The sequence below is a fragment of the Coloeus monedula genome (genome assembly GCF_965178545.1).
Source record: "Coloeus monedula genome assembly, chromosome: 34".
NCBI classification, from domain to species: Eukaryota; Metazoa; Chordata; class Aves; order Passeriformes; family Corvidae; genus Coloeus; species Coloeus monedula.
The window spans coordinates 491,673-504,493 of NC_138814.1; the positions used below are offsets into that span (position 1 = coordinate 491,673).

Genomic DNA, 12,821 nt, shown 5'->3' on the forward strand with positions numbered 1-12,821 from the left:
ACTGGGGGTGGACACGGGGGTGGACACTGGGATGGACACAGGGATGGACATGGGAGTGGACACCAGGGTGGATATGGGGGTGGACACTGGGATGGACACTGGGGTGGACACAGGGACAAACCCACGGACACAGGGATGGACACTGGGGGTGGACACGGGGGTGGACACACGGCCAAACCCACGGCCACACCTCCAGACGGATACGGGGGATGGACACAGGGATGGACACACAGATGGACACACGGACACGGGGATGGACACCGCGATGGACACAGGGGCGGACACGGGGATGGACACACGGACACGGGGATGGACACCGCGATGGACCCACGGCCGGACCCTCGGGGAGAGGGGGGGGTGTTGAGCCCCTCCAGGACTGACCTGAAGCCTCCGGACACTCGGAACCGCGGCCGGACACGCGGACACACGGCCGGAGATCCCCGCGGCCACTCAGACCCTCGGCCGGACACTCGGAGCCTCGGCCGGACACTGAGACCCTCGGCCGGACACTCGGAGCCGGGGCCGGACACTCGGAGCCTCGGCCGGACACTCGGAGCCGTGGCCGGACACTCGGAGCCGTGGCCGGACACTCGGAGCCTCGGCCGGACACTCGGAGCCGTGGCCGGAGAGCCCCGCGGCCACTCGGACACGGCCGGGCCCCGCGGCAGCCGGAGGGGGCGTGGCTTGGGGAGGGGGCGTGGCTTTGTGGGGAGGGGGCGTGGCCTCAGCATTGCGGCAAATGAGGGGCGGGACCGAGTGGGCGTGGCTTAAAAGGGGCGTGGCCTCACAGCCATTGGGTTTATGCAGAGAGGGCGTGGCTTGAGGAGGGGGCGTGGCCTCGCCCTGCGGCAGTGGGGCGGGGCTATGCAAATGAGGCACGGTGGGCGCGGTTTCTCTTAAAGGGGCCGCGTCACGGGGGGGGAGGGGCCCCCAAATCCCAGGGCAGCCCCTCCCCCCCCCTTCCCAACCTAAATTTGGGTCCCCAAAATCGAGGCCGGATCCCAAAGGACCCCCCCCAGACCCAGATTTGGCGGGAATTTGGGACGGGAGGGGGAGGGGCAAAGGAGGAGGAGGGGGGAGGTCACCCCTCCCCCACCCCGTCCAACCCTCTTGGGGACCCCAAAATCCGGGTTGGGGGTGGGGGAGGGGCCGGTGCCGCCCTTTTTTTCCCGCCCAAAACTCCCCCAAATTTTGGGGAGCCCCCTCCCCCCCCCCCGTTCCAAAATTCCCGGTTGGTTTTTTTTTTTTGCCCAAAATCCCAAATTTTCTCCCCAAAAAACGACTCCAGCGCGGTTTTTAGGGGGTGGGGGAGGGGGGGTGACCCCCAAATTTTTATTCCAAATTATCCCAAAATTTGAGGGGGGTCCGGGGAGGAGGGGCCTGACCCTCCTGGACCCCCCCAAAATCCCCCCAAATTCCCAAATTTGGGGGTTCTGAGAGGTCTGGAATTCCCGGATTTTTTTTTGAGGGGGGGTCCGGAATTCCCAGATTTTTTTGGGGGTGGTCTGGATTTTTTTGGGAATTTTTTGGAGGCTCCATGAATTTTTGGGGGGGATTTTTTTTTTGGGGGGGGGGGGGGTCCCAGCTCATCCCGGACACCCCCAAAATCCCCAAATTTCCGGGGTTAGGAGGGGTCTGGAATTCCCGGATTTTTTTGGGAGGGGTTTGGGATTTTTTTGGGGAATTTTTGGGGGGGGATCAGAGCTCGTCGTGGGGTCGCTGCAGGTCCTGGCCGTAATCCGTGGCTCTGCTCCCCACAAAAAGCTCCCAGCGCCCCAAAATCTCCTCGCGGGTCAGGTTCCCATCCTGGAGGGGGGAGGGGAGGAATTTGGGGAGGGGGCTCCAAGGGAGAGACCCCCCCCCCCAAAAAAATCCCATTGGGAAAGGGGAAAAGGGCAAAAAGAGCGAAAATCCCGTCCAAAACGGGCAAAAAAAGATGAAAAATGCCTCGAATCGCCCCCAAATCGTCCCGAATCCGCCCAAAATTGTCCCAAATCTGCTCAAAATCGTCCCAAATCCTCCCAAAAATCGACTAAAATGAGGCAAAATCGACCCGAAGTTGACCCAAATCGTCCCAAATGCCCCCAAAACCGCTCTAAAATCGACCTAAATCCCCCCACAATTGTCCCAAATCCCCCCAAATTGTCCCAAATCGCCCTAAAATCGACTCAAAACCACCGTAAAAAGCCCTAAAATCAACCAAATCCCCCCAAAATCGACCCAAATCCCCCCAAATTGTTCCAACCCCCCCAAATTGTCCCGAATCCCCCCAAAATTGTCCCAAATCGCCCTAAAATCGACTCAAAACCACCCTAAAAAGCCCTAAAATGAACCAAATCCCCCCAAAACCACCGCAAATCCCCCCCAAATTGTCCCAAATCCCCCCAAATCGACCCAAATCCCCCCAAATTTGCCCCAAATCACCCCAAAAATCGACTGAAAAGATTCAAATCCCCCCCAAACTGCCCTAAAATCCCCCCAAAATGCCCCAAATCCCCCCAAACCCGCCCAAAACCTCCCTAAAACCGCCCCAAAACTCCCCCAAACCCCAATTTTTCCCGAGATTTTTGGGGAATTCCGAGAATTTCTGGAATTAAGGGAATTTGGGGAGGGGTCGCCCCTCGATTCCGCTCTCAAGACCCCCAAAACCCCCCTGAAACCCCCCCTAAAATCGCCCCTAAATCCCCTAAAATCGCCCCAAAACCACCCCAAAACCCCCAGTTTTTCCCGGTTTTTTTTAGGAATTTTCCCCTATTTTTTTTTTTTTTAATTTTGGGAATTCTTGGAATTCCGGGGATTTGGGGAGGGGGCTCACCTGTGTCCCCCTTCAATTCCGACCCCCAAAACCCCCAAAATCCCCTAAAATCGCCCCTAAATCCCCTAAACTCCCCCTAAAATCGCCCCAAAACCCCAAATTTTCCCCAGGTTTTTTGGGAATTCCGGAAATTTCGGGAATTCCGGGGATTTGGGGAGGGGTCGCCCTTCAATTCCGCCCTCAAGACCCCCAAAATCCCCTAAAACCGCCCCTAAATCCCCTAAAACCGCCCCTAAATCCCCAAAAATCCCCCTAAAATCAACCCCAAACCCCATTTTTTCCCTTTTTTTTTGGGAATTCCGGGGAATTCCAGGAATTCTAGGAATTTGGGGAGGGGTTCCAGGCGTGTGCCCCCTCGATTCCACCCCCAAAACCCCCTAAAATCCCCAAAAATCCCCTAAAACCGCCCCTAAATCCCCTAAAACCGCCCCTAAATCCCCTAAAATCCCCCTAAAATCACCCCAAAACCCCGTTTTTTCCCGGTTTTTTCCCGGTTTTTTTTTGGGAATTCCGGGAATGGGGGCTCACCCTGTCCAGGTCGGCGTGGTGCAGCAGGTGAGGACCCCAGACCCAATAAAATCCCCCAAAAATCCCCTAAAATCCCCCTAAAATCCCCTAAAATCCCCCTAAAATCACCCCAAAACCCCGTTTTTTCCCGGTTTTTTCCCGGTTTTTTTTGGGAATTCCGGGAATGGGGGCTCACCCCGTCCAGGTCGGCGTGGTGCAGCAGGTGAGGACCCCAGACCAAATAAAATCCCCCCAAAATCCCCTAAAATCCCCCAAAATCCCCTAAAATCCCCCTAAAATCACCCCAAAACCCCGTTTTTTCCCGTTTTTTTCCCGATTTTTTTTTGGGAATTCCGGGAATGGGGGCTCACCCCGTCCAGGTCGGCGTGGTGCAGCAGGTGAGGACCCCAGACCCAATAAAATCCCCCCAAAATCCCCTAAAATCCCCTAAAAATCCCCTAAAATCCCCCCAAAATCCCCTAAAATCCCCCAAAATCCCCAAAAATCCCCTAAAATCACCCCAAAACCCCGTTTTTTCCCGGTTTTTTCCCGGTTTTTTTTGGGAATTCCGGGAATCGGGGCTCACCCCGTCCAGGTCGGCGTGGTGCAGCAGGTGAGGACCCCAGACCCAATAAAATCCCCCAAAAATCCCCTAAAATCCCCCCAAAAATCCCCTAAAATCCCCCTAAAATCACCCCAAAACCCCGTTTTTTCCCGGTTTTTTCTGGGAATTCCGGGAATTCGGGCTCACCCCGTCCAGGTCGGCGTGGTGCAGCAGGTGAGGACCCCAGACCCAATAAAATCCCCCAAAAATCCCCTAAAATCCCCCCAAAATCCCCTAAAATCCCCCTAAAATCACCCCAAAACCCCGTTTTTTCCCGGTTTTTCCCGGTTTTTTTTGGGAATTCCGGGAATTCGGGCTCACCCCGTCCAGGTCGGCGTGGTGCAGCAGGTGAGGACCCCAGACCCAATAAAATCCCCCAAAAATCCCCCAAAATCCCCCCAAAATCCCCCAAAAATCCCCCAAAAATCCCCTAAAATCCCCCTAAAATCACCCCAAAACCCCGTTTTTTCCCGGTTTTTTCCCGGTTTTTTTTGGGAATTCCGGGAATTCGGGCTCACCCCGTCCAGGTCGGCGCGGTGCAGCAGGTGAGGACCCCAGACCCAATAAAATCCCCCAAAAATCCCCTAAAATCCCCCCAAAATCCCCTAAAATCCCCCTAAAATCACCCCAAAACCCCGTTTTTTCCCGTTTTTTTCCCGGTTTTTTTTGGGAATTCCGGGAATGGGGGCTCACCCTGTCCAGGTCGGCGTGGTGCAGCAGGTGAGGACCCCAGACCCAATAAAATCCCCCAAAAATCCCCTAAAATCCCCCAAAAATCCCCTAAAACCGTCCCAAAACCACCCCAAAACCCCGTTTTTTCCCGGTTTTTTTTTGGGAATTCCGGGAATGGGGGCTCACCCCGTCCAGGTCGGTGCGGTGCAGCAGGTGAGGACCCCAGACCCAATAAAATCCCCCCAAAAATCCCCTAAAATCCCCCCAAAATCCCCTAAAATCCCCCCAAAATCCCCTAAAATCCCCTAAAATCCCCCTAAAATCACCCCAAAACCCCGTTTTTTCCCGTTTTTTCCCGGGTTTTTTTGGGAATTCCGGGAATGGGGGCTCACCCCGTCCAGGTCGGCGCGGTGCAGCAGGTGAGGACCCCAGACCCCCTAAAATCCCCCAAAAATCCCCTAAAATCCCCCAAAAATCCCCTAAAATCCCCCTAAAATCAGCCCGGAACCCCATTTTTTCCCGGTTTTTTTGGGAATTCCGGGAATTCGGGCTCACCCCGTCCAGGTCGGCGTGGTGCAGCAGGTGAGCGGCCTCGACCCCCGCCCAGTCGGGCCCGGGGGGGCTGAGCCACAGGCGCAGCTCGGGGGGCCCCAGGCGCCCGTCGCCGTCGCGGTCGCGGTGCCGCAGGAACTGATCCCGCTCCCGGCGCAGCTCCGGGGGCTCCGCGGCACCGGCGGCACCGGCCGGGAACAGATCGGCTGCGGGGAGAGAGAGAGGAGAGGTTATTGGGGGAAAACACCCCAAAAATCCCGGGGAAATACCCCAAAATCCCGGGGAAACACACCAAAATCCCCGGGGAAATACCCCAAAATCCTGGGGGAAACACCTCAAAAATCCCGGGGGAAATACCTCAAAAATCCTGGGGGAAACACCCCAAAATCCCGGGGGAAACACCTCAAAAATCCCGGGGGAAACACCCCAAAATCCCGGGGGAAACACCCCAAAATCCCGGGGAAAATACCCCAAAATCCCGGGGGAAACACCCCAAAAATCCCGGAAAAAAACCCCAAAATCCTGGGAAAAATCCTGGGAAAAAACCCAAATTCCCGGACAAAACACCCCAAAAATCACGGGAAAAAAACCATCCCAAAATCCTGGAAAAAACACCCAAAAATTCCGGAAAAAAATCCCCCAAAAGTTCCGGAAAAAAGAACCAAAAATCCTGGGAAAAAAAACCTCCAAAATCCCGGAAAAAATCCCAGAAAAAAAACCCCAAAATCCAGGGAAAATCCTGGAAAAAACACCCAAAAATCCCGGGAAGAAACCCCAAAAATTCCAGAAAAAAAACCCCAAAATCCTGGGAAAAAAACCCCAACAAAATCCCGGAAAAAATCCCCCAAAAATTCTGGAAAAAAACCCCCAAATCCTGGAAAAAATCCTGTGAAAAAACACCCAAAAATCCCGGGGAAAATCCTGGAAAAAACACCCAAAATTTCCCGAAAAAAACCCAAAAAATTCCGGAAAAAACCCCCAAAATCCTGGAAAAAATCCTGGAAAAAACTACCCCAAAATCCCAGGAAAATCCAGGGAAAAAAACACCCCAAAAATCCCGGGAAAAATCCTGGAAAAAACACACAAAATTTCTGGAAAAAAAACCCCAAAATCCTGGAAAAAAATCCCCCCAAATCCTGGGGAAAATCCTGGAAAAAATCCTGGAAAAATCCCGGAAAAATCCCCAAAATATTGGAAAAAATCCCGGAAAAAATCGTGGAAAAAACTCCCAAAATCCCGGGAAAAATCCCGGGAAAAATCCCGAGAAAAGTCCTGGAAAAAAACCCCAAAAATTCCGGAAAAAGAACCAGAAGTCCTGGAAAAAAAAAAAAAAAACAACCAAAATCCCAGAAAAAAAATCCAAAAATCCTGGAAAAGCCCCCCCAAAATCCTGGAAAAAAAAAAAACAAAACCAAAATCCTTGGAAAAAATCTGGGAAAAAGGACCCCCAAAATTCCTCCAAAAATGGATCCAGGGAGCCCAAAATTCCCAAAAAACGGAGCCAGGAGCTCCAAAATTCCCTGAAATGCTCCGAAATTCCCCAAAATGCCCCGAAATTCCCCAAAATGCCCCGAAATTCCCCAAAATGCCCCGAAATTCCCCTCACCGAGGTACTCGTCCACCTGGATGAATCCGTCCCCATCCTGATCCAAGTCCTCGAGCGTCTCCTGGGGAGGCCCAAAAATTCAGGAATTCGACCCAAATTCAGCCCCCAAACCCGGGAATCCCAAATTCCCCAAAATTCCGACCCAAATTCCACCGAAACGCCCCCAAATTCTAACCCCAAAATTCCCTCCCCAAAGTCCCCCCCAAAAAACCGGGAAAAATCGCCCAAAATTCCTCCCAATTCCCCCCCCCAAAATTCCCAAAATTCTCCCCAAAAATTCCCCCCAAACCTCCCTCGAAAATTCCCAAAAATTGCCCCCCAAAAATCCCAAAAAATTCCCCCAAAAATTCCCCCCCAAAATTCCCAGCAATTCCCCCATAAAAATCTCCAAAAATTCCCCCCCCAAAAATCGCCAAAAATCCCCCAAAATTTCCTCCCAAAAATTGCCCCCCAAAAATCCCCAAAAATTCCCCCCAAAAATTCCCCCTCAAAATTCCTAAACATTCCCAAAAATTCTCCCCAAAAATTCCCTCAAAAATTCCCAAAAATTCCCCCCAAAAAATCCCCAAAAAGTCACAAAAATCCCCCCAAAAAAACCCTCAAAAATTCCCAACAATTATCAAAAAATACCCAAAAAATCCCCCAAAAATCCCCTCAAAAATCCCTAAAAATCCCATTTTTGGGCCGTTTTTCGCGGGGTTTTTTGGGATTTTCGGGAATTTCGGTAATTTCGGGAATTCCGGGAATGCGGGGAGGGCTCCCACCTGCACCACCACGTCCTGCATGTGCGGGATGATTCCAAAACCCCCCAAAAATCCCCAAAAAATCCCCAAAATTCCCCAAAATCCCCCAAAAATCCCCCCAAAAATCCCTAAAAATCCCATTTTTGGGCCGTTTTTCGCGGGGTTTTTTGGGATTTTCGGGAATTTCGGAAATTTCGGGAATTCCGGGAATGCGGGGAGGGCTCCCACCTGCACCACCACGTCCTGCATGTGCGGGATGATCCCAAAACCCCCCAAAAATTCCCCAAAATCCCCCAAAATCCCAAAAATCCCCCCAAAAATCCCTAAAAATCCCATTTTTGGGCCGTTTTTCGCGGGGTTTTTTGGGATTTTCGGGAATTTTGGGAATTCCGGGAATGCGGGGAGGGCTCCCACCTGCACCACCACGTCCTGCATGTGCGGGATGATCCCAAAACCCCCCAAAAATCCCCAAAATTCCCCAAAATTCCCCAAAAATCCCAAAAATCCCCCTAAAAATCCCTAAAAATCCCATTTTTGGACCGTTTTTCACGGGGTTTTTTTGGGATTTTCGGGAATTTTGGGAATTCCGGGAATGCGGGGAGGGCTCCCACCTGCACCACCACGTCCTGCATGTGCGGGATGATCCCAAAACCCCCCAAAATCCCCCAAAATTCCCCAAAAATCCCCCAAAAATCCCCTCAAAAATCCCTAAAAATCCCATTTTTGGACCGTTTTTCGCGGGGTTTTTTGGGATTTTCGGGAATTTTGGGAATTCCGGGAATGCGGAGAGGGCTCCCACCTGCACCACCACGTCCTGCATGTGCGGGATGATCCCAAAACCCCCCAAAATCCCCCAAAATCCCCCAAAATCCCTCAAAAATCCCAAAAATCCCCCCAAAAATCCCTAAAAATCCCATTTTTGGGCCGTTTTTCGCGGGGTTTTTTGGGATTTTCGGGAATTTTGGGAATTCCGGGAATGCGGGGAGGGCTCCCACCTGCACCACCACGTCCTGCATGTGCGGGATGATCCCAAAACCCCCCAAAAATCCCCAAAATTCCCCAAAATCCCCCAAAAATCCCAAAAATCCCCCTAAAAATCCCTAAAAATCCCATTTTTGGGCCGTTTTTCGCGGGGTTTTTTGGGATTTTCGGGAATTTTGGGAATTCCGGGAATGCGGGGAGGGCTCCCACCTGCACCACCACGTCCTGCATGTGCGGGATGATCCCAAAACCCCCCAAAATTCCCCCAAAAATCCCCCCAAAAATCCCTAAAAATCCCATTTTTGGGCCGTTTTTCGCGGGGTTTTTTGGGATTTTCGGGAATTTCGGGAATTCCGGGAATGCGGGGAGGGCTCCCACCTGCACCACCACGTCCTGCATGTGCGGGATGATCCCAAAACCCCCCAAAATCCCCAAAAAATCCCCAAAAAATCCCTAAAAATCCCATTTTTGGGCCGTTTTTCGCGGGGTTTTTTGGGATTTTCGGGAATTTCGGGAATTCCGGGAATGCGGGGAGGGCTCCCACCTGCACCACCACGTCCTGCATGTGCGGGATGATCCCAAAACCCCCCAAAAATCCCCAAAAAATCCCCAAAAAATCCCTAAAAATCCCATTTTTGGGCCGTTTTTCGCGGGGTTTTTTGGGATTTTCGGGAATTTTGGGAATTCCGGGAATGCGGGGAGGGCTCCCACCTGCACCACCACGTCCTGCATGTGCGGGAAGTCCTCGGGGTGCAGGAAGGCGTCGAGCTCGGCCGCCCCCAGGCCCCCGTCCCCGTCGGCGTCGGCGGCGCGGAAGCGGCTCCGGGCGCGCTCCAGGAGGCGCCGGTGCGAGGAAGGGTCGGGAGAACCCCCAAAATCCTCTTTTTTTGGGGGAAAAATCAGTCCCAAATCCAGCCGTAACGCCAGCCCCAAATGCCCTGAAATCCGCCTCAAAAATCCCAAGCCCCGCCCCCCGCAAATTCAGCGGAATTCCGAGCTGAGGAAGTCGCAGGGTTGTCCCAAAATCCATCCAAAATGCCCCCGAAATTCTGTCCCCAATCTGTTCGAAATTCCACCTAAATGGTGCCTAAAATCCACCCCCAAATCCCCCTAAATCCAACCCAAATCCCACCCAAATCCCCCTAAAAACAACCCCAAAATCCCCCCCAAAAAATGCCCCCCAAATCCACCCAAATCCCCCTAAAAACAACCCCAAAATCCACCCAAAATCCATCCCAAAATCCACCCAAAATCCACCGAAATCCCCCTAAAAACAACCCCAAAATCCACCCCAAAAAATCCCCCCCCAATCCATCTCAAAACCCATCCAAAATCCACCCAAAATCCCCCCCAAAATCCATCCAAAATTCCCCCAAAATCCCTCCAAATCCACCCAAAAACCCTCCCAAAACTCCCCCAAATCCACCCAAAAAATCCACCCAAAAAAACAACCCAAAATCCACCCAAATCCCCCTAAAAACAACCCCAAAATCCCCCCAAAAAATGCCCCCCAAATCCACCCAAATCCCCCTAAAAACAACTCCAAAATCCACCCCAAAAAATCCCCCCCAATCCATCTCAAAACCCATCCAAAATCCACCCAAAATCCCCCCCAAAATCCCTCCAAATCCACCCAAAAACCCTCCCAAAACTCCCCCAAATCCACCCAAAAAATCCAACCCAAAATCCACCCAAATCCCCCTAAAAACAACCCCAAAATCCACCCAAAATCCATCCCAAAATCCACCCAAAATCCACCCAAATCCCCCTAAAAACAACCCCAAAATCCAGCCAAAATCCATCCCAAAATCCACCCAAAATCCACCCAAATCCCCCTAAAAACAACCCCAAAATCCATCCCAAAATCCCCCCAAATCCCCCTAAAAACAACCCCAAAATCCCCCCCAAAAAATGCCCCCCAAATCCACCCAAATCCCCCTAAAAACAACCCCAAAATCCAGCCAAAATCCATCCCAAAATCCACCCAAAATCCCCCCAAATTCCCCTAAAAACAACCCCAAAATCCACTCCAAAAAATCCCCCCCCAATCCATCTCAAAACCCATCCAAAATCCACCCAAAATCCCCCCCAAAATCCATCCAAAATCCCCCCCAAAATCCCTCCAAATCCACCCAAAAACCCTCCCAAAACTCCCCCAAATCCACCCAAAAAATCCAACCCAAAATCCACCCAAATCCCCCTAAAAACAACCCCAAAATCCACCCAAAATCCATCCCAAAATCCACCCAAATCCCCCTAAAAACAACCCCAAAATCCATCCCAAAATCCACCCAAAATCCACCCAAAATCCACCCAAATTCCCCTAAAAACAACCCCAAAATCCATCCCAAAATCCCCCCAAATCCCCCTAAAAACAACCCCAAAATCCACCCAAAAAATGCCCCCCAAATCCACCCAAATCCCCCTAAAAACAACCCCAAAATCCACCCAAAATCCACCCAAATCCCCCTAAAAACAACCCCAAAATCCACCCAAAAAATCCAACCCAAAATCCACCCAAATCCCCCTAAAAACAACCCCAAAATCCCCCCAAAAAATGCCCCCCAAATCCACCCAAATCCTCCTAAAAACAACCCCAAAATCCAGCCAAAATCCATCCCAAAATCCACCCAAAATCCACCGAAATCCCCCTAAAAACAACCCCAAAATCCACCCCAAAAAATCCCCCCCCAATCCATCTCAAAACCCATCCAAAATCCACCCAAAATCCCCCCCAAAATCCATCCAAAATCCCCCCAAATCCACCCAAAAACTCTCCCAAAACTCCCCCAAATCCACCCAAAAAATCCACCCAAAAAATCCAACCAAAATCCACCCAAATCCCCCTAAAAACAACCCCAAAATCCACCCAAAATCCATCCCAAAATCCACCCAAAATCCACCCAAATCCCCCTAAAAACAACCCCAAAATCCACCCCAAAAAATCCCCCCCAATCCATCTCAAAACCCATCCAAAATCCACCCAAAATCCCCCCAAAATCCATCCAAAATCCCTCCCAAAATCCCTCCAAATCCACCCAAAAACCCTCCCAAAACTCCCCCAAATCCACCCAAAAAATCCACCCAAAAAATCCAACCCAAAATCCACCCAAATCCCCCTAAAAACAACCCCAAAATCCAGCCAAAATCCATCCCAAAATCCACCCAAAATCCACCCAAATCCCCCTAAAAACAACCCCAAAATCCACCCAAAATCCATCCCAAAATCCACCCAAAATCCACCGAAATCCCCCTAAAAACAACCCCAAAATCCATCCCAAAATCCACCCAAATCCCCCTAAAAACAACCCCAAAATCCACTCCAAAAAATCCCCCCCCAATCCATCTCAAAACCCATCCAAAATCCACCCCAAAATCCCCCCCAAAATCCATCCAAAATCCCCCCCAAAATCCCTCCAAATCCACCCAAAAACCCTCCCAAAACTCCCCCAAATCCATCCAAAAAATCCACCCAAAAATCCAACCCAAAATCCACCCAAATCCCCCTAAAAACAACCCCAAAATCCAGCCAAAATCCATCCCAAAATCCACCCAAAATCCACCCAAATCCCCCTAAAAACAACCCCAAAATCCACCCAAAAAATCCAACCCAAAATCCACCCAAATCCCCCTAAAAACAACCCCGAAATCCACCCAAAAAATGCCCCCCAAATCCACCCAAATCCCCCTAAAAACAACCCCAAAATCCAGCCAAAATCCATCCCAAAATCCACCCAAAATCCACCCAAATCCCCCTAAAAACAACCCCAAAATCCACCCAAAAATCCAACCCAAAATCCACCGAAATCCCCCTAAAAACAACCCCAAATCCCCAATCCTCCTAAAAACAACCCCAAAATCCAGCCAAAATCCATCCCAAAATCCACCCAAAATCCACCGAAATCCCCCTAAAACAACCCCAAAATCCACCCCAAAAATCCCAAAATCCCCCCCAAAATCCATCCAAAATCCCCCCAAATCCACCCAAAAACTCTCCCAAAACTCCCCCAAATCCACCCAAAAAATCCACCCAAAAAATCCAACCAAAATCCAATCCACCCAAAATCCACCCAAATCCCCCTAAAAACAACTCCAAAATCCACCCCAAAAAATCCCCCCCAATCCATCTCAAAACCCATCCAAAATAAAATCCATCCAAAATCCCTCCCAAAATCCCTCCAAATCCACCCAAAAACCCTCCCAAAACTCCCCCAAATCCACCCAAAAATCCACCCAAAATCACCACCCAAATCCCCCTAAAAACAACCCCAAAATCCACCCAAAATCCATCCCAAAATCCACCCAAAATCCACCCAAATCCCCCTAAAAACAACCCCAAAA

At 51.1% G+C, this 12,821-nt stretch overlaps 1 protein-coding gene across 1 annotated transcript in view; it reads right to left on the reverse strand.

Moving 5' to 3' along the window:
- Positions 1-1,304: 1,304 nt before the first annotated feature.
- The window catches only part of LOC309583956 (reticulocalbin-3-like), a gene marked incomplete at its 5' end in the record, with an annotated part of 16,639 nt that continues 5,122 nt past the window's right edge, over positions 1,305-12,821 (reverse strand). The window contains 4 exons of the mRNA XM_082299845.1: positions 1,305-1,806; positions 5,154-5,356; positions 6,757-6,817; positions 9,192-9,361. Coding sequence (XP_082155971.1) covers positions 1,699-1,806; positions 5,154-5,356; positions 6,757-6,817; positions 9,192-9,361 — 542 coding nt within the window. The 3' untranslated portion in view covers positions 1,305-1,698. The remainder of the gene's footprint in view (positions 1,807-5,153; positions 5,357-6,756; positions 6,818-9,191; positions 9,362-12,821) is intronic.